The 22,934-nt window shown below is 38.6% G+C and overlaps 1 protein-coding gene across 16 annotated transcripts in view; it reads right to left on the bottom strand.

The window, feature by feature from the left end:
* The window catches only part of Wdpcp (WD repeat containing planar cell polarity effector), a 326,719-nt gene that overhangs the window by 73,383 nt on the left and 230,402 nt on the right, over nucleotides 1–22,934 (bottom strand). For 10 of the 16 annotated variants that reach the window (XM_006514636.3, XM_011243680.3, XM_017314434.2 and 7 more), the window contains 2 exons: nucleotides 11,843–11,945; nucleotides 8,281–8,379 (listed from right to left, as the gene is read on the bottom strand). In XM_006514636.3, coding sequence (XP_006514699.1) covers nucleotides 8,281–8,379; nucleotides 11,843–11,945 — 202 coding nt within the window. The remainder of the gene's footprint in view (nucleotides 1–8,280; nucleotides 8,380–11,842; nucleotides 11,946–22,934) is intronic. The other 6 variants (XM_030245786.1, XM_006514638.4, XM_017314435.2 and 3 more) reach the window with 1 other exon arrangement.

The following is a 22,934-nucleotide window of genomic DNA, read 5'->3' as shown; positions in this document are numbered from 1 at the left end:
ACAAGGCTGTGGGTATAGAGAAGACCTTCTCCAGGATAAGCAATAGGAATACTGAATTCTCTAGCATTTAACCATATGTCTAGAGAGGCAGGGCAACAGACAGGACCTTCCCCTTGTCCCCAAAGGGACAGTTGTTGGCAATTCTGGCTTTTCCTTTTTATGCCAATAGTCACAGTCTCAGGCAGCAGGCTAGGTCCCCAAGGAAGAGCAGAGGACAGTATCAGGGTTTAGAGCACTGACTGCCTTTGTTTCTGGAGCTGAAGGACTTGGCTGGAATCTTTCTCAGCTCCAGCGGAGCATATGTGATGTCAGAACTTTGAACCAGAAACCGTAGGCTGTGAGTCCATGAATACTGCTTACTATAGGACAGGTAAAGCTGAGAGCTGTCTCATATTCTGGAAGGTAGTAACCCTAAAGCTTCATAAGAACAAGGGGCTGCCCTCCGCCCTGTTCTGCTGGCAGGCCCAAGACTTCTGGTGGCATCCAAGGGCTAGATGCTGGGCCATAAAGGCAGGAAGGGCCTTGTCAGTGGCTGTTGAAGCTGCTTGGATAGTGCCATGTGTGCTCTTTCTCTGAAACAGACGGGCTGCATTTAAAGGTCTGTGAGCACACTGGAATTCTGCCTTCAGGCACGCCAGTCAACTGCTAAGTTGTGGTTACTTGTACGTGCCGCCCTGTCTTTCTTCCTTTGTGTAGACTCACCACTTCCATCCAGAGAGCCTGGACTGAGTTTACAGGCTGCTTTCTTCTTTTCTCTGGATCACCTTTCCAGCTTCTGCATTTAGACTTCCTGTTACTTCCGTGGTGACAAAATTGTCCTGTAGTCTCTCCTGGCTCTTTCCTCTTAGTCCATTTATTTTCTGTAGCAGTCATTCACAGGGCACTTCTATGTGGCCATTTTGGCCTCTATCTTTCCATGACTTAAAAAAAGGTACTTGTGTAAGTTGACCTTACCTTATTCTAATTACTTGGAACGCATGTGTGTTTGGGATTTTTGGATGCTTTGGGGGTTTGGAATAGTCAGATGTATAGAAGATATTTAGACACAAGATATTTAGATATTGAGACTGAAATCTAAACAAAAGTTTTACTTTTATATTTTACATATACCTTATAATTTGGGTATGAACAAGTTTTGGGGTTTGGTTTGGTGGTTTTTTTTTGTATTTTTGTTTATTTGTTTGTTTTAAATAGGCCTCTATGTATATCTCTGGCTGTCTGGGAACTTACCATAAAGACAAGGCTGACCCTAAGCTCATAAGTGAGCCACATGTCTCTGTCTTCCTAGTGCATTACCACACCCACCTAGCTAATATTGTTTTAAAGATGGGGGTCTCACTATGTTGCATGGTGAGAACTGGAATTCATGGCCATCCCAGTTTCTCCTATAAGAGGCATTACTGATGGAACAACAGCCAGCCTGACTTATACCATTTCCTACTAGTGGGATCATAACAACATTTTAGAGCATTTCAAATTTGAGTTAGGGATGCATAACTGTTTAAAATAGTGTCAGGGACTTTTTGTAGAGATAAAATTCATATAATATAAAATTATCTCAACCCATTAAGAAATGAACAATTTAATATTTGTTGTATATGGGTCAGTGACATTTTGTATTAGTTATAATTATCCTTGGATGACATTGTGTGTGACTTATAGATTCAGAAGCATTTTCTTCTAAAGAACAGTGTATTGAGTATTGGGTTCGGCAAGGGAGCTGGTTTCTATTTGATTGTCAAGTTGAAGGGATCAAGAATCACTCTGAAGACAAAGTTCTGTGCAATCAGGTATGGAATTTTTAGATTAGGTAAATGAGTTAAGTAGACCCACCTTAACTACCAGATTAAATAAAAATGGTCATCACAGTCTTCCTTTCTGCATGGAAAGTAAGACTAGCTGCCTTCCCTTCCTGCCACCACCTCAGACCACTGTCTCAAGCCCTGAGGCAAAATAAACCTTTTCCCGAGGTGCTTTCGTCGGGACATTTTATCACAGATTGGAAAATGTAGCTAAGTCAGTAACTGGATTACTGTCTGATGCTGTTGTGACTTAATAGGTAGTAAGTAACATCAAGAAATGAAAAATAATGTGAACGTGATATGCAGCAGTGACTGTAGTGGACTGGCCACTACAAGAAAGAAGGAAAACAAGAAGGAATTCCAAGCAGCCAAGAAAAGACACCATAAGCTGACTGCAGCAGAACAGGCCTATGGTAATTACAACAGTGAGTGGAAGGGGAAGTAAGACAGCACATCTCAACACAACAGCTCACCTACAGTGGCACAGTCCCAGGAAAAGCCCAAGCAGGGTGTGTGTGTTGGGGGTGTGCATGCGCATGTGCTCATAAGTAAAGGGAAACATACAACAGAGAAGAGTCTTCCTCTATGGATTCTTAACGTTACTCAGCATTACAATGCACTCGTCTTAAAAATTTCCCATTGAATTACTCGGGACTGCTATACTTTTGTAACAGTCACACAAGTCATTGCTCTCTCAGGACACATCCTGCTTCAGTTAACTGAGGAGGACAGGACATTGTCCTGTTCTCATTAGCTAATCAAGATAAGATGGCCCTGCCTTCTTAAGCATCTCCTCTGGCAGCATCTGCAGATAGGGAAAAGACTGGCAAGTTTTGCTTCTGATGTCCCAATGTAGCTGCAACATTGTTTACTAGAGACTCTAACATGTCCAGAAAAGATAGAAGAGCTAGATATTTGTGAAGTCCAGTATAGACTTTAATATACACCTAACAAATTTTATCTCAAGTAAAAATATAAATGAAATCATGAACAATGCAGATCTGGAAAGATGCTAGAGTTAAATTCCTGTGACAGTGATGGGTGGGTGTCTAGTGTGTGTGTCAGGTTCCTGCCTGCTTATTAGTAGAGGGAAGATGAGGATTAGTGTTCAATTCTATCCATCTATAAATTGGCTCAATCTGAACATCAAACCAGTTTTAAAGTAATGTATACTCTGTAATTCTTGGCTTTACATTTGCTGTTTTAGTTAGCCTATATCAACTATACAAATGATGTGTTCCATTATGACTTTAAGTTTTGAGTTTGAATGGTGCATGTGTGTAGGGCATATGGAAGTCTTTCCTTCCATTGTGGGTTCAGGGGTTGAGGTGAGGTTGTCCCTGATGTCACTGAGCCATCATCCCAGTCAGACTCAATCACGATGATGCTTTCATGCATGTTCCTTGTACTTTGCTCAGATAGCCACTGCCTCCATCACTTTCTCTTGTCTATTCATCCCCAGTTCTACAAAACTCCTTCCTCCCCATAAACTGTTTTCCCATTTTCACGTTATTCTTGTTATTTTTAAACTATAGTTTACATATAAGAGAAAATGAAGTTATTGTTTTTCTGAGTCCAGCTTATTTCACTGAATGATGGTCCATTCTGTAAGTGACAGAATGCTTTATGGCCAAATAAAATTCCATTGTGTGCATGTGCACATTTTCTTTACTGACTCATTTGCTGGTGGCCATCCACGCTGATTCCTCAGCTTGCCAACCATGAACAGTGAGTGGCACTGTAAATATTCATGAGCAGCACCTCTACTGCCTGTGACTCCACCTCCTTCAGCTATATATCCAGGACTGCAATATATAACTAGATCAGTATAATAGTTTAGGTTTTTTTCCTTTGAACTACCTCCATACTGATTTCTATACAAGCTGACCTACTGTACATTATCCTCAGATTGTATAAGAGTTCTGTTTCCCCATGAATTTTTTCCTCCATGTATCTACTTGCTGTGCTTCCTCTTTTGAGAAATGTCTGTTGAGTTCATTTGCCTATTTGTCAACTGGATCATGTAGAATTTGGGATATTAAGGTTTTTCAAGTTTGTTAAAGATTCTAGATATTAATCCCTGAATAGATGTACATTAGTTCAGCTGGTCCAGGTTTGTTATTCATGCAATCCTATTTTTCAGCTTATGTAATTATGCTGCCATTGAGCCGTTTTCAGAAATCCCTGGCCTATGCCTGTATTTTTAAGTGTTGTATACCCAGGGGTGGCTAATGTCCAAGTAATATGTGGGTATGGGTTTCCCTGAGTATGCTAGAGAATGGGAACCCATTCCTGCCAGAGCACTGAGCTGTGCACTGGGTCTTGGACTTCTGGCTTTCTACCCTGCCCAGCGGTGAAGAAGCACTGAGAAGAGAAGGCTGTTGGATTCAGGTGATCAGCAGGCCTTGAGTGTTATCAGCCTCAGTCCCATGTACAGAAACTGCAGGGAAGCAGAGAAGTGAGCTAGGCAGTCTAACTGTCGTGGATGAGCAGTTCTCAGATGATAAGGTTACTTCTTCCCATAGAGTAGGGCCACTAATCATCGGCCCTTCATAGCCTGAATCTCCTGCATGTAATTTTTTTTTAATGTCCATACTCAATGCCCCTCTCCATGATTGACTTTCTTGGCCTCCTTCTCACACACAGGTGGCGGGAATTCTTGGGTCTATGATGTTACCTAGTGTAGCTTAGCCTTAAATGGTAGATTACCCCTTCAAGCAAGATGGAACCTGGTATATAGCATTTTAAGACACTGGAAGCAAAAAAAGGGATGTGGGTTTGTCATTATTTGTTTTTTCTCTAATGCTGCTCTACTACAAAATGCATCACCCACTGGACTTAAGGGCTGTGAAAACTGTGGGCTCATTTAAGGTTAGGACTGCTTGTCTCCTACATTTTGCTACAAAACCTTTCTGTTTCTCTACACCTTCCAGTTGTCCTGTCTTCTTTTGTGATTCCTGAGTTTTTTCTCTATCTCTTTCCTCTTTATTCTTTTTTCTTCCTTGAGGTAAATTCTACAGTTACCCTGATTTTTTTTGCATTTATAATCACATGAAACCAGCTTTTCATCTAGTCATCTTACCCAAGAACCTTATATTTCAGTTACTTTTTAACCTCCAAATTGGCAGTCTTGACATATAAAAAGTAAATGAATTTGTACAGTCTTGTTGCATAATGATGGAATGCAAGAATGGTATAGATGCTTTGGCCATAAGATACATAAAAATATATCTAGAACTAAGCTGGAAGTGTCTTCCCTGCTGGACAGCCCTGATTGCCAGGAAGTGCTGTGCAGGCTGCGAAGGAAGAACTGCCATCAACAACTTTGCTCAGCTTGGACCCTCGGTGCTACTACCAGCTGGCCAGGCAAGACAACACCATTGGTGCAATGGTAGCAAGTTTGTCATATTGGCAACTATAAGGGCAGTGTTGATGCTAAGGTCCTGTTCCCCAATTGGCTCTTGATCTGTCATTAAAGAAAGCCATAGGCCAATTGCTACGCAGAAGGTGTAGGTGAGACTTCTGGGACCCTGGAGGAAAAAGGGAGACACAAGGAAGGAGAGACAGAGTTTCACCATGCTTCTGATGGAGAAGGGTTGAAAAGCCATGTAAGATCTCAAAACAGAGTGGCCACACAGGCCACTCCTACAGGCATATGGTCAGGGGTGTTTAGCAGGGGCTAGATGGGACTAGCCACTAAAGTTTAGGACAGGTAGGAGTTTAGGACAGAGCTCTAAGAGTTATGATAAGGGAACATTTTCCAGGTGGGACATAGTAGTACCCAGCAATTGTGCCAGGAAGGCAAGTTGAAAATGAACAACTTTGTGTGTGTGTCTTTTATCGGTTGATTCAAGGGAATTTGGGTGGGGGGCTAGTAGTGTGCCTATTCCCAGAGCATAAGCGGGGTAGTGCAGAGCTACATGCAACGGGCAACCAACCATTTTTTTCTGATTGAATTTGAGGCCTGCTTCAAAGGAAGGTACTCATATCTAGTACTAAAAATAAGTAAAAAGCCCATGGCTGGAGAGTTTATGAACCTTACCTGGAGGAAGGTTTTGCTAAGTAAATCCAATTTGTCAATTATACTACCTTCTGAATATTTTGATGTGTCTACTACATTATTGATGTTCCTATTACACTGCCTTCTAAATATTTTTTGCTAATGTCCATAGATGAATGCTGCTATCAGCTTTAGTCAGAGATTTCTTTTGTAGTGGTTGGGTTTACTGCAGAGACTCAGAACTAGTCCAATTCCTGGGAATAATAACTGAGTGTTGAAGGCTGAGTCATAAACAGCTGTGATTATAGCAACAGACCTGTATAAGATTGGTCCCATCAACATCCTATCACAGACAGAGGAATGGATTATGAGGCCCCATCCTCCTTGAAGTATAAATGCAGTTAATGATCACTGGAGAGAGAGAGAGAGAGAGAGAGAGAGAGAGAGAGAGAGAGAGAGAGAGAGAGAGAGAGAGAGAGAGAGAGAGAGAGAGATTTTCTTCCATGGTAGCCACTGGTAAAGTAGCCATGCTCCTGTGAACAGCTGCTTAAAATTAAGGGGACAGCACTTTAGCAGGATTACTTTCCTTAGACATGCCAACTGGTCTACCATCTACCTTTTGTTGAAAGCCCATGCTGAGAAAAGAGTTTCTGATGGTAGAATCCAGGAGAAGTTTCAGGAGACTGAGCAGTTAGTGAAATGGATCAGTATAAGTGACTACTGCACAGACATGAGTTTGCTTAGCAGTACCCTTGTAAACACAGGGCCCAGCAACCTGTCTATGATCCTATGCTGGGCAGAAGAAGGTAGGGGAAGGTAATCCACTATGGTTTCCTGGTCATCCAGGCTAGCTACACTGGTGAGCTCTAGGTTCAGTGAAGAGATCTTGTCTCAAACAAAAATGTGGAGGGCCACAGGAGAAAACCCCTGAAACTGTGTGTGTGCACACATACACAAAGAAAGGCAAGAAAGTAGTTTTAATAGTTAAAGGAAACAATTTTGTCACTTCAACTGATGGTCAACAAAGAAATATGGAAAGTAATTACTTGTATCTCCTGGAAAACACTCTGAACTTAACGGATTTTTAAGCTTCAACCTTTATCTCAATTAACCAAGCATTCCCTTCTTTTCTGAGAAAATCTTAAAGTAAATTATTATTGAAAACCCTTTAGTCTGCTGTGGTGGTGTAGCCTGCTGTGGTGGTGTAGCCTGCTGTGGTGGTGTAGCCAGCTGTGGTGATGCCTAAGGAAGCATAGGCAAGCAGGCAGTCTGAGTCTAGAGACAATTGATCTAAACAGTAAGTTCCAAGTGACAATAAAAATCCCTTTTAAAGGTTGTTTTGTAGATTTCTTAAAATTCCAGACATGAGTCTTGGTGTTATGTTCTATCCAGTCACATTACTTTGAATAAACAGAAGAAAGGTTATGAAAACTTAGCATGCACACCACCCGGCATGAGAACATTTGCCAGCTATTTCTTCTGCTTAAGTGAATCCATTTCAAATAGCTAGACTGCCATCTTGAAAAAAAAACTGTAAGTTTCATAAAATAATGAAACAAGATTCTCTACATATGATTGCAGTAATATTCAGAAGTAAAATACTTATGAATAAATTTAATTCTGAAAAAGATTGGAGTTTTTTTTTTTTTTTTAACAGAACCGGTATTTTTCTCTTTCCCATTTTGTCTGTCTTCTGCCTTTGGCTGTGACTCTGAGCACAGACCTGTCTGCTTCCTCCTTAGGAGCAGTTCAGAGAGAACATGGCAGCTGGCTGCTATGAACAGCAAAGAACAACACAAACGAAATTAAAATCAGTAGAAAATGGATTCAGTATTTGAGGTATGTACTCACTAAGGAAACCACCATGAAAATTTAAATAAACTCAACTAGCTCTAAATGCTTTCATTTGTGGTTCCGGAGGCAACTGAAATCAGAAGCTATGATATCTAGGAGATGTAGGAGAAAGAATTTCTCCAACTGAAGAAAAGTAACTCACACACATCTCCATTAAAGTGGACTATTATATTGTATTATATTATATTAATAATATAGATATTATATTATAAGCATAGCTGTCAGTCAAAATACCTACTAAAAATAATTCAGTTCTGTTTAATTTCAGAAATTGCTTCCCACTCATGAGGGCAGAGACACTCAAGGTCAGCAGAACAAACATTTCTTAGTAGAATGTATCTGCTTGCCACACAACAGCTCTGAGGAACCTGAGATGGACTCAGAGCCACCTTCTGGCAGTATGCTGCCCACACATCAGAGGCAGCCTTGCTGGTATTGTTTGACATATGTAGAAAACTAAGAGGACAAAGAACCTCTTCTTCTCCCTCTCCCCACTACTCTTACCCCTCCCCCATCTTATCCTCCCCCCACCCCATGTGTGTGTCCCAAAATTCTTAAATCACAGTAGTAAATTAGTATCATTGTTACAGCAGTTGCAGCAAGACAAACAGGAATATCAATGACCTTCTAAAATCAGGGTGGTCAGTGACTCTGAATGTGCAGTATGCAGCCAAATGGCATGGTCTTCATTTCCGCTCTGGAATTCTGAGTCTGGATCCTCATCTAAAGTGGAAAATTAATACTTAACTCCCATGGTTACTGTATATGCAAAACATGGTTATAACTGTGCCTAGTGAATAACATGTGCTAACATATAGTAATTATTTTTCCAGGAAAACAGATTTCTTTATACCAGCAGTTCTCAACCTGTGAGTTGGCTCACGCCTTTAATCCCAGCATTTGGGAGGCAGAGGCAGGCGGATTTTTGAGTTCGAGGCCAGCCTGGTCTACAAAGTGAGTTCCAGGACATCCAGGGTTATACAAAGAAACCCTGTCTTGAAAAACCAAAAACCAAACCAAACCAAACCAAAACAAAACCCAGAAAACTCAACCTGTGAGTCATGACCTTCTTGGGGGTCATATATTAAATATCCTATATTTCAGATATTTACATTACAATTAATAACAACAGCAAAATTACAGTTATGAAGTAGCAATGAAATAATTTTATGGTTGGAGGTTACCACAACATGAAGAACTGTATTAAAGGGTCACAGCATTAGGAAGGTTGAAAACCACTCTTTTAAACTCTTATATTGATAATATTCTAGCTTTAGATTCAACATAGTGTAGACAATATTTCTGTTTGGGAACAAATGATATTTCTGCACCATACTTTTTCAATATCTATCAAACAGGTGTGAAGTTGAAACCATCACATGAGGTAACACATAGTCCACCATATACTCCAGCATACATTGGTAAGCAGTGGCTAAGATTACAAGACTCATGTTATGAGTGTTTTCTTAATGACAATTGGGTTCACGTGGTTAAGTGATTCAACTTCACTGCATTTTGTTGAAAAAGTAGACTTAGCAGCCCTGGTCATCTCTTGAGTTGTGTAGACAAAACAACACAGATGAGTACTTTGAAAATTAATACTTGTAATTAGTGGTGTTATACTCTGATGGCAGTTTAGAGATGAGACAGCATGTGTGTGCCTAGTGCTATCAGAGGCTAGAAGAGGGTATTAGATCCTCTGGGACTGTTGTGAGCCTCTATGTGGGTGCTGAGAAGTGAACTCAGGCCTGTGCTCTCTCAACCAACTATCTCAATGGCCCCATAAACCTGTCTTTTTAGGTGGTCTCAGGAGAATCGGAACTTGGGTCCACATATTTGCAATATATGTGGTAGCCAGAGGTTGATGTCAGATATCTTCCTCAACTGCTCTCTACCGTACTTTTAAAGGTGATTTACCTTATTTTATATGTATGTATGCTTGCCTGTACGTGTGTGTTTTTATATGTATGTGTGTTTGTCTATGTGAGTATGTGCGTGTGTGTGTGCACGTGTATGTATATATCTACTCATATGTAGTAGATATATATTTTGGCCTTCATATTGGTCCCAAACAACTGGACAGGGGCTATCCCAAAAGCAGTTGCTCATGGGATATTCTTCTAGTTGGGCTGCTTTGTCTGTCTTCAGTGGGAGAGGCACTTCTCCCACTGCTAAATACTGCAAAGCAAATACCTCACCTAATATCATTCCTAGTAGGGAATATTCCTAGGATCAAATCAGAGACGACAACACACATTTGTCCTGGGTTAAAAATCAACATGTAAGAACAGATTCACCACATACTTTACATTGTACGGCAGGCTGATGTCAATCTGACTTAGTCTTATACTGCAAACATCACAATCACAAAATAAAGTCTTTAAAAGAAAATCTTAAGGGGATGCTCACACTTACTTCTCACCCAACACAAGCAATTACTCCCTATTTAATAATGTGAAACCTTAACCAGGTAGAAATTAGTGTATAATCAAAAAGAATCACTATCATCTAGATTTTATAGGCATTGTAGCTTATCATAAGAAATTACTGCAAACGCATGCCATGTTTTAAGGCACTATTAATAGCTAGCCATTGCTAAGCTTACTCTTTGCCAGTCACTGTTCAAAGCATGAATTAATTACCTCCAATCTCCTAATAATCGACAGCATAGGAACTAAACATTTGTTATAGACAGGACAACTAGGCATAGAGAAGGTCTTGGTAGCAAAGATCTGAGTGCCAAAGGTCAGCTCTGTCACCATATTGCATTCTCAATCAGCTACTCTAATAAATCTTCCCAGGTTTAATCTTGTATTTAACACAATAGGATACATTAATTCCTAAAACAATACCTGAAATAATTGAGTAGCATAAAAATGAACAAATCCTCTATTTAGGTCAACAAAATTTGCAACTGCCTCAATTTACATTATTATATAGTTATTATACATTATTGTACACATTATACATAGCATATACTATTATATAGATTATATATTATATAGAATATATATAATATACACATTATTATAATAATTACCTTTATTATTTATTATTATAATAGAGTTATTGGGTTTTGGCTTATAGGATTTGTGTTTTCCAAAATAATTTTAAGTACAGAATTTCATCCTATACATTTCTTTATTTTAGTCAAATGAATAAGCAATATAAATGTATCATATAGTACCAAAAAGCAAGAAGAAATATAAGAGACAAACAATTTAAATGTTACTGCTACCATCAAATGCTTATTAAGGTAATTTTGTTTTATAGGCCTTAGCCACATGGCTGTTACATCGTGTCAAAAATGACTCTTTCTCTCCAATTTAGCAGCTTGTGAGAAATTCCACCTCACCCCATATATACACGCGCACATACACACACACACACACACACACACACACACACACACACACACACACACACAGGCGACAACAGAACCTGAAACACCATGATAAAGGAGAGAGTTATTTTAATATGTGCCATAGCTATGTATCAGCAAAGTGTTGGTTCACATCAGCACTGATGATAAGTCTCTTTCTCCCCAGATCTCATGAAAAGACCAAGTGGGGCCAGCGAGACGGCTTAGTGGGTAAAGGCACTCGCTCGAAGCCTGGTGACCTGAGGTCAGTTCCTGGGATCCACATAGAGGAAGGACAGAATCAACTCCCACAGGCTTTCTATCCTCAACACATGTGTTTTGGTGGAATAATAATAATAATAATGTAATATAAAAGAGTAATATGTCTTTACATTCTAGTAAACAACGACCTTAGCCATTACTACTTATCAATTTATTTTAAAATTCAAGCTTATTCATAAATATTGTATAATTTTAGAAGTCTTAATAATTCATGCTTTTAAATATAGTGTGTTATAAAGAGTAATTCAAACAAAGCAATTATGCCCTACAGACACAATAGAAATGACACTAAGAATCTCCTAGAACTTAAGTACTTTTAAAAATTTTTAAATTTTATTTTACACGCATTGTCATTTTGCCTGTATGTACATCTGTGCCAGGTTGGATTACCTAGAACTGGAATTACGGACAGGTGTGAGCTGTCATGTAGGTGCTGGGATTTGGACCCGGGTCCTCTGGAAGAGCAGCAAGTCCTCTTAACCACTTAACCATCTCTCTAGCCCCTGAACCAAAGTACTTTTAACAGAGTGGATTAGTCCTTACCGACTCCAGAGGATACTGACTCAACATCAATATCATGCGCCCTTCTTCTTGCCACTTCAGCCAGTGCCAGTTCACCCATATCTAGAGCAAGGTAATGAATGTCCTTTGAAAATAAAGAGAAAGGATTGGCTAAAACGTCATCTTGATAAAGTTATAAAGTGAGTCCAAGAGGAAAAAAAACTTCAGATAACAAAACAGATATAGACAATCCTTTTTTCTGTTTTAAATTTATTGGTACTCGTTACCAGAAAAGGGTAATTTTTCTTTGAGAACATGGTTGCAAATAATTATTTTCAAGCCATAAGGTAAAAAGCATGTTTCTAATAAATTGACACTGATACTTAGTTTTATGAAAAGTTAAAACTGTAGTTGTGCCTGTGTGTGTACTGTGTGTTAAGGTTGAAACTACTTTTTAAAACTCAGGTTACACATAATTACTACATATATAATTTCAGTCTCAAATGTTTTTGAATCTAGTAGAGATGCAAATCCTTATAAGTGAATTGTTAATTATAAAATCTGACAGAGCTCAATGGCAGTTGTTTGTACATACTGGAGCTAAAGAGGAAGGAGCTGATCTTTGATCTCAACATTGAAGGATCTGTGAGAATTCTATTAGCAGAAAGCAGCAGTGTGAAGGGCAGCGGGTGCAGATATGTGAAATGCTTGACCGACTCTGTGAAGGGATGCAGGTGTGTCACACAGGAGACATGCTGGATGTGCAGGGGAAAGTAGTGGAGATTACACGGGATAAGCACAGGAGGCACAGGCTGAAAAGAGCTCTAGAGTATGCAGAATGGTCACAGGAATGAAAATTCTACTGCAATAAAAATGGAAAAAGGATATAAACAGGCAGTCTATAGTGAATAAATATAAATGCCCTATAATTATGTAAAGATATTTCATATTATTCAAATAAATGTAAATCGAAAAAACTAATTTTTGAATTTTTGAATTATATGAATTTATAGGAAATAAAATGTCATACTTTGATATATGCACAGTATGCAATGAATCATCACATCAGGGAGTTAACATTCATATTGGCTAAGTTTCTAAAAGTTAACGATTGGTTGCAAAGCTTTGGGAAACAAGCACATTTACTCATAGCACAGTTACTAAAGACTAGAGATCAGGGGTTAGCAAACTGTGCCCAACATGTCAGACTAGCCAGTGTTGGCACATTCTTCAATGTAAGAATGGCTTCTAAACTTTTAAATGGTTGAAAGATCTGTGTTCAAACACCGGTCATGAACTTTGAAGGGCTGTGGAATTAGCGTGAGCTGCAGACTTGAAAATTTTTTAAACTAAAATTACAAGGGGAAATTGCTTCTGTGAAACACACTGTGATAAGATCATTCGGATGAGAACTAAGGTTGTTTGAATTGCAAGTCATGTCAGGACTACACTGTCAAAAGATGTGTTTTTCAAAGTGATATCTTCATTCCTATACAATTTCCCAAAAATATATTCTAATTTCAAACTAGAGCAATGTTTTTCAGGTTTATATGCATGTGTAGAAAAAATTTTCATGTTCCAAAAATCCATTTGGTGCACAATTAAGGAGCTTCTACTGGAAATGATTTGCAATGTAATGACATGCTAAAGACATTCTAGCCTTTCAGTTAATAGTATTCTAAAAGTGCTTCCAAACTGAGAATGTACTCAATGAAAGCCATGTCTCATGGATATATGCTAGCATTTGACAGTACTGGTAAATATACGTGGAAAGATATTTGCAAAGGTTTTCAAAATATGGAAGTCTCATCATAGGCCAGTACCAACAGATCAACCTTTATGATAAATCGGGGGGTTGGGAACACTACTGTTATATTTCTGAAAAGCCCCATTTTTCATATTTGTAAACCTAGATTACTAAAAAAATTGTATTCAGTATACATAATTTATGATATTTTTATTAGATGTTTTCTTTATTTCCATTTCAAATTTTATCCCTTTCTCCCATTTCCCCTCCAAAAATCCCCCTATCCTATTCCCTGTACCCCTGCTCACTAAGCCACCCACTCCTGATTCCCTGTCCTGGCATTCCTCTACACTGGGGCCTTCACAAGGCCAAGGGTCTCTTCTTTCATTGATGCCCCACAAGGCCAACCTCTGCTACACATGTGGCTGGAGCCTTGAGTCCCTCCATATGTACTCTTTGGTTGGTGGTTTAGTCCCTGGGAGCTCTGGGGTACTAGTTCATTCATATTGTTGTTCCTCCTATGGGGCTGCATACCCCTTCAGCTCCCTTGGGTAAATTTCACCGATAAAAGGTTTATGGAGGGGTTTGGGAGATAGCTAAGTGAGTAAAACACTTGCTACACAAGCTTAAAGAGAAAGGACACACAAAAACTACATTATGTTACCTCCAAGAAACACATTTCATTATCAAAGATGGTGCTACCTTGGAGTAAGGAGATGGGAAAAGGTATTCTAGCAAGTTGAACTAGGAAAACATGAAGTCATAGCTAATTCTAATACTGAACAAAGTAGACTTGAAACCAAAGCAAGACAGAAGTGATAAAGAAAGTCACTTCATATTAAGGGAACAATATATAAAAAGCACATTTCAACTCTAAACATATAGGCACCAAACACAGTAAAGCCAATTTCATTGAACAAATATAACTAGATATGAGGTAATATATTAATGGCAAAGCAGCAATAGTGGGTGACTTCAATATTCCACTCTCACAGATAGGTCATCTCGATAAAAACCGGAGAAACAATGAAGTTTAATAATATCACAAATCAACTGAATCTAATAGATACCCACAGAACATTCTGTACAAACAAAAGAATACACTTCCTTCTCAATGCGATGGACGTACACTAATTCAAATATCAGGATACAAAGAAAGTTTCAGTAGCTCCAGTATTCTATTTTACTACATGGAATGTTGGAGATAAACAGCAAGAAAAAGTACAGAAACTCACTGAGATTACACAATGTAGTGCTGAATAACAAATGGGCCATAGAAGAATTCAAGAAGGAAATTTAAAATTTCTAGATTTGAATGAAAATGAAAACACAGCATACCAAAATCTTTGGGATACAAAAACCAATCCTAATACAAAGGTTTATAACTATAAGTGTCCAAACTAAAACCATCAACAAGAACCACATACACAAAAAAACCAACAACAAAAACATACACAAGAAAAAGAAACAAAAAACCAGAAACACAAAAATTCAAATCAATAACTTAATGCCACACTTTTTAAGGCCGTTGAGAAAACCAGGAAAACATAAAAGTAGTAGTCATGGAGAAATAATTAAGACAAAGGCAATGGTTAATGAAACAGAAACAACCCCTACCTAAATTAACCAAAAGCAAGAAGATCCAAACAATAAATTTAGAGATGAAAGGGAAGACATCACGAAAGATACTAAGTGACTGTTGATTACTCAACCCTAAACAGGACATTAATATAACGCCTTCCAAGGTTCACAGAACATTAAGGGAAAAGGCAGAAAGAGCTGGATACTGGGGGAGTGGGCAGGAAACACTGTCCTGGGGCATGACATGGCCTTTGCACTGGGGGGGGGGGGGGTTGGGTGGTGGTGGTGATGCTTAAACTCAATGGGCCACAAAAGTGAAACAGGAAGAAGGATTCAGGGGCAAATATGTGAAAATACATTGTATAAATTTCTCAAAGAATTAATAAAACACTGTTTTAAAAGTGAACCAAGATATGAGCGTAGGAGCTGCATTTATGCATAGGAGGGGCTGGGCCTGTAGGGAGGGAGAGGACACAGGAGGGAGGGTTTGGTTAGTGTGTTGACAGTGTACCATATGTACATATCTATGAATTTGTTGTAGAACATTTACTATGTCTCAAATGCTGAGGTAAATTGGCTTAAAACCTTAATGAAGTTTAAACTTTGTCCCTTCTACTTGTCTCAGTCCTCCCTGTACACACCTTCCGTCAGAAAACATAAATTCTTTTCTAAAAAACTATTCCCTAGTCAGGCACAGTGGCATATGCCTATAAACACAATATTCAGTATGAACAATTGAACAATATAAGAACAACTTAAGTCTAAATTCTGTAGGAGAAAGTAACAAATATAAGAGCAGAAATAAATTAAACATAGGAGGAAGTCAGTAGAACAAACGTGCTGAAAGCTGGTTATTCTGAAAAGACAAAAGTTGATTAACCTATTGCTAGACAATAAAAAGAATATTTGACTTTAATAAGAAACTGTCAGAGACCATCACGTGAGAAAGCGAGCCCCTTCACAATCTCCCTAACAGGCCAAATAGCCTCGTGCTAGGAGCTGGTTATCACTCCCTCCTCCCTATTCCCTTGCTGGCACCTGAAGCTGTAAAAGCTGAATTATAGTCCCCTCTTACCTATCTCTTCCTGAACTCCCATGCCATCTAAGGACATGAGTTACGCCTGAGCCCAACCTGACACCCAAGACTGTCAAGGAGAATCTATGTTCCAGAGATAAGATGCAGAGTGCCCGCTGCCTGGCACCTGACTTCGACCCCCATGTCAGCAGATGCCCGCTTCTTTGTTCTTTGTAAAATTCCCCCTCGACCCCTCCCCTATTCCCCGCGATGTATGCTTTAAAAAGAAGGCACCTCAGCCTAATAAACGAGACCTTGATAGGTACTCTTCTTGGTCTCCTGCCTCTCCTTCCCTTCCTCCCATTTCCTTCCAGGTTTGCGGTCCCCCTCGCACCCACGAATAACTGAATCCCGCGGGACGGGATAAGAAACAGAAAAATTACAACTGAGAGCAAGAAATGCAAAGGTTTGGACGATAATATGGGCAACTCTACACCACAATTCTTTGAGAATTTCAAATACAGTTTTGATATTTGAGGAGAAATTTACAAATTCCTAGAAAACTGTTTAAGAATAGAAAATCTGAATATCAATAAAAGAACCTGTATCAGTAATACAAAAACATTTCATTAAAAAGGCCAGAAATTGAACTTTATAATAACTGAAGCAGTAGTGCCAACCCTTCTCATACTATTACAAATAGTTAAAAAGAAACCTGGCAGACTCGTTTTATAAAGTCAACATCGCATGATAAAAAAGGCAGAGAAGACTACTACCCAACAACAGCAGACCAATATCCACACTGAACACCTCACAAAATCTTCAATGAAACATCAGTAAACCTAGTTCAATGGCACACCAAAAAGTTTAGAATGTTCTGCTCCATTTTCCAAGTCAGGCTTGTTCAGTATATGCATGCCAATAAATGTGAAACATTTCATTAGCAAAATGAAGGACAAAACCAACATGCTAATAGATGCAGAAAATTCAACATGTCTTCATTATTAAAAAAAAAAAAAAGAGGCAGTAAAGAGAATGCAGTAGAAATGTTTCTCAATACAACAAATGCCACTTTAGACAAACCACCAGCCAGAAAACTTTGTCATCTGAGGTAAGGAATATGGCACTGTCGAATCTTTGACTCACTAAAGTCCTCACCAGGTCATTAGGCAAGAGAAGGAAATAAAGTAAGTTAGTTCTGGAAAGGAAAACATGAAATAGTCTCAATTGACAGATGACATGATTTTATACACAGCAAATCCAAGATTCCATCAAGGGGCTATTAAAAAATAAATCCAGTAAGGTTTAAATACATAAAATCAGTAACATTTCTATATACCAACAACAACCATGAAAAAGAAAAATTAAGAAAACAACCCAGTTTATACAACCTTAAAATACTTAGAAGTTTAGCCAGGAGGTAAAAATACATACAGTATAAATCACAGAAGAAAAAACTTGAAAAGATGCAAATAAATTGAAAAATGTCTCATGTTCAGGACTAGAACCATTAATATAAAACATTCATATTATATAAAATAAAATGATCTACAAATTCACTACAATTCCTAGGAAATTTTCAACATAATTTTTCACAGAAATAAAAAAATTCTTAAATTGGTATACAAAAAAACCTATCTCAAATAGCCCAAATCAAATTAAAACAAAACAAAAAATTTGAAAAACAAAACTTCAGCAAAAATACCCCCCCCAACAACAATCCCCCCAAAACAAAGACAGGGGAATCGTACTACCTGACTTCAAAACATGCTACAAATAATGGATAGAGCCTAATAAGGGCATGAAATATTAGATGCAAATAAAACACATTTATACACCTTTCTTCCTTTTCTATGGCTATGCTCATGGTACAGTGCTAGGATCAGAGCCAGGATACCCTAAATGCTAAGCAAATGCTCTACCACTACTGCCCCAGTTTCAGGCAAATAATTTAGAAAGAAGTGCTCAGAATAAACGGGAAAAGTGGTCTTTTCAATAAGACAGGGAAAGCTGGGCATACAGAAGAGTAAACAAGATCTGTCTTTTACCACACACCACATACCAGCTCAAAATGAGTTAGTTCTTAAACTGAAAAGCTATGATAAGGAAACACCTATGAGAAGAGTTCCAGGACACAGGTCTAAAGAGAACAGAACAGATAAGATCAACCACAGGAAAGGAGGACACCATCACACTAAAGATTTCCTTGTAGCAAAGGAATCCCCTGACACACTGAAGACAAACATGGATTGGGACCAAATATCTGAAAACCACACTCTTGATAGAGGCTAACATCCAAAACATTACCTTGATCTGACTATTTATCTGACACTTTAGACCTTTAGCTCCCCTTCACATCTCTCTTCTACTTCCTACCATATACGTCTATGTATGTATATGTCTAGATTATATAAGCCTAGAGTATACATATGAGACCAAATATTCATGTAAGCATGGTTTATTTTCCTTTATAAAAATGTTTTTATTGGATATTTTCTTTACATTTCAAATGTTATTCTCTTTCCTAGATTCCCCTCCGAAAATCCGTTATCCCCTTGCCCCTCCTCCTGCTCCCCAACCCACCCACTCCCATTCCTGGTCTTGGCACGGGGGCATAGAGCCTTCACAGGACCAAGGGCCTCTCTTCCCATTTATGACTGACCTATCATCCTATGCTACATATATAGCTAGAGCCACAAGTTCCACCATGTGTTTTCTTTGATTGGTGGTATAGTTCCAAGGAGTACTGGGGTTACTGGTTAGTTTATATGGATGTGCCTCCTATGGGGCTTCAGACCCATTCAGCTCCCTGGGTACTTTCTCTAGCTCCTTCATTGGGGACCTTGCCCTCCGTCCAATGGATGACTGTGAGCATACACTTTTGTATTTGCGAGGCACTGGGAGAACCTCACAGGAGACGGCTATATCAGGCTCCTGTCAGTAAGCTCTTATTGACATTTGCCTAGTTGTCTGGGTTTGGTGATTGTTTAAGGGATGGATCCCCAAGTGGGGCAGTCACTGGATGTTCCTTCAGGCTGTGCTCTAAACTTTGTCTCTGTAACTGCTTCCATGGGTAGTTTGTACCCACTAATAAAAAGGATTATGGGCTTCTGGGCTAATATCCACTTATCAGTGAGTGCATATCATGTGTGTTCTTTTGTGACTGGGTTACCTAACTTAGGATGATATCTACCAGATCCATTCATTTGTATAAGAAATTCATGAATTCACTGTTTTTAATAGCTGTGTAGTACTCCATTGTGCAAATATACCACATTTTCTGTATCTATTCCTCTGTTGAGGGACATCTGGGTACTTCCCAGCTTCTGGCTATTATAAAAAAGGCTGCTATGAACATAATGTAGCAATTGTCCTTATTACATGTTGGAGCATGTTCTGGGCATATGTCCAGGAGTGGTATTGCTGGATATTCCAGTAGGACTATGTCCAATTTTCTGAGGAATCGCCAAACTGATTTTCAGTGTGGTTGTACCAGCTTGCAATCCCACCAGCAATAGAAGAGTGTTCTTTCTCCATATCCTTCCCAGCATCTGCTGTCACCTGAGTTTTTTACCTTAGCTATACTGACTATCGTGAGGTGGAATCTCGGGGTTGTTTTGATTTGCATTTCCATGATGATTAAGGATGTTGAACATTTTTTCAGGTGCTTCTCAGCCATTTGGTATTCCTCAGTTGAGAATTCTTGTTTAGCTCTGTACCCCACTTGTTAATAGGGTTGTTTAATATTCTGGAGTCCAACTTCTTGAGCTCTTTACATACATTGGATTTTAGCCCCCTATTGGATTTAGGATTGGTAAAGATCTTTTCCAAATCTGTTGGTTGCATTTTGGTCTTATTGACAGTGTCGTTTGTCTTATAGAAGCTTTGCAATTTTATGAGGTCCCATTTGTCGATTCTTGTGCTCATAGCAGAAGCCATTGGTGTTCTGTTCAGGAATCTTTCCCCTGTGCCCATATCTTCAAGGCTTTTCCCCACTTTCTCCTCTATTAGTTTCAGTGTCTCTGGTTTTTATGTGGAGATCTTTGATCCACTGAGATTTCAGTTTTTACAAGGAGATAAGAATGTATCAATTCACATTCTTCTACATGCAACTGCCAGTTGTGCCAGCACCATTTGTTGAAGATGCTGTCTTCTTTCCACTGGATGGTATTAGCTCCTTTGTCAAAGATCAAGTGACTATAGGTGTGTGGATTCATTTCTGGGTCTTCAATTCTATTGCATTGATCTACCTGTCTGTCACTTTATCAATACCATGCAGTTATCACAATTGCTCAGTATTACAGCTTGAGGTCAGGCATGGTGATTCCACCAGAGGTTCTTTTATTGTTGAGAATAGTTTTTGCTATCCTAGGGTTTTTATTATTCCAGATGAATTTGCAAATTGCCCTTTCTAACTCAGTGAAGAATTGAGTTGGAATTTTGATGGGGATTGCATTGAATCTGTAGATTGCTTTGAGCAAGACAGCCATTTTGACTATACTAATCCTGCCAATCCATGAGCATGGGAGATCTTTCCATCTTCTGAGATCTTCATTGGTTTCTTTCTTCTGAGACTTGAAGTTCTTCTCATACACATCTTTCACTTCCTTAGTCACACCAAGGTATTTTAAAATATTTGTGATTATTTTGAAGGGTGTTATTTCCCTGATTTCTTTCTCAGCCTGTTTATCCTTTGTGTAGAGACAGGCCACTGATATGTTTGAGTTAACTTTATATCCAGCTACCTCACTGAAGTTGTTTATCAGGTTTAGGAGTTCTCTGGTGGAATTTTTGGGGTCACTTATATATACTATCATATCATCTGCAAAGAATGATAGTTTTACTTCTTCCTTTCCAATTTGTATTCCTTTGTTCTCCTTTTGTTGTCTAATTGTTCTGGATAGGACTTCAAGTACTATATTGAATAGGTACTATATTGAATAGGAGATAGTAGGCAGCCTTGTCTAGTCCCTAATTTTAGTGGGATTCCTTCCAGTTTCTCACCAATTAGTTTGATGTTGGCTACTGGTTTGCTGTATATTGCCTTTATTATGTTTAGATATGGGCCTTGAATTCCTGATTTTTCTGAGCCTTTTATCATGAAGGGGTGTTGGACATTGTTGAATGCTTTCTCAGAATCTAATGAGATGATCATGTAATTTTTGTTTTTGAGTTTGTTTATATAGTGGATTATGTTGGTGGATTTCAATGTATTGAACCATCCTTGCATCCCTGAGATGAGGCCTACTTGATCGTGATGGATAATCATTTTGATGTGTTCTTGGATTCAGTTTGCGAGAACTTTATTGAGTATTTTTGCATTGTTATTCATAAGGGAAATTGGTCTGAAGTTCTCTTTCTTTTTTTGGGTCTTTGTGTGGTTTAGGTATCAGAGTAATTGTGGCTTCATAGAATGAACTGTTAGAGTACCTTCTGTTTCTATTTTGTAGAATAGTTTGAGGAGTATTGGAATTAGGTCCTCTTTGAAGCTCTGATAGAACTCTGCACTAAACCCATCTCTTCCTGGGCTTTTTTTGGTTGGGAGACATTAAATAACTGTTTATATTTCTTTAGGGGCTATGGGCCTGTTTAGATTGATAATCTGATCCTCACTTAACTTTGGTACCTGGTATCTGTCTAGAAAATTGTCCATTTCATTCAGGTTCTCCAGTTTTGTTGAGTATAGCCTTTTGTAATAGGATCTGATAATTTTTTGGATTTCCTCAGATTTTGTTGTTATGTCTCCCTTTTCAATTTCTGATTTTGTTAATTAGGATACTGCCCCTGTTCCCTCTAGTTAATCTGGCTAAGGGTTTATCTTTCTTGTTGATTTTCTCAAAGAACCAGATCCTGGTTTGGTTGATTCTTTGAATAGTTCTTTTTGTTTCCATTTGGTTGATTTCAGCCCTGAGTTTGATTATTTCCTGCTGTCTACTCTTCTTGGATGAATTTGCTTCCTTTTCTTCTAGAGCTTTTAGGTGTGCTGTCAAGCTGCTAGTGTATGCTCTCTCCAGCTTCTTTTTTGAGGCACACAAAGCTATGAGTTTTCCTCTTGGGACTGCTTTCATTGTGTCCCATAAATTTGGGTATGAGCTTTACTAAAGCTTCCTTAATGAATGTGGATGCCCTTGTATTTGGAGCATAGATGTTCAGAGTTCATCTTGGTAGATTTTACCTTTGATGAGTATGAAGTGCCCCTCCTTGTCTTTTTTGATAAGTTTAGGTTGTAACTTGATTTTATTTTATATAAGAACGGCTACTCCAGCTTGTTTCTTGGGACCATTTGCTTGGAGAACTGTTTTCTAGCCTTTTACTCTGAGGTAGTGTCTGTCTTTGTTCCTTATGGTGGACTTCCTGTATGCAGCAAAATGTTGGGTCCTGTTTACATAACCAGTCTGTTAGTCTATGTCTTTTTATTGGAGGAATTGAGTTCATTGATATTAAGAAATAGTAAGGAAAAGTTGCTATTGCTTCCTGGTTTTTTGTTCTTAAGAGTTGCAATTTTGTTCATGTGGCTATATTCCTTTAGCTTTGTTGAAAGATTACCTTTTTTTTCCCTTTTTCTAGAGGGTAGTTTTCCTCCTTGTGTTGGAGTTTTCCCTTTATTATCCTTTGAAGGGCTTGATTTGTGGAAAGATATTGTGTATATTTGGTTTTGTCACCTTGATTTCTTCATCTATGGTAGATGAGTGTTTTGCTGGGTATAGTAGTCTGGGCTGGCATTTGTGTTCTCTTAGGGTCTGGATGACACCTGTCCAGGATCTTTTGGCTTTAGTAATCTCTGGAGAGAA

The sequence above is a fragment of the Mus musculus genome, chromosome 11 (genome assembly GCF_000001635.26).
Source record: "Mus musculus strain C57BL/6J chromosome 11, GRCm38.p6 C57BL/6J".
Taxonomy (NCBI): Eukaryota; Metazoa; Chordata; class Mammalia; order Rodentia; family Muridae; genus Mus; species Mus musculus.
The sequence above is the reverse complement of the archived record's forward strand: the minus strand, read 5'-3'. Positions and strand labels throughout refer to the sequence as shown.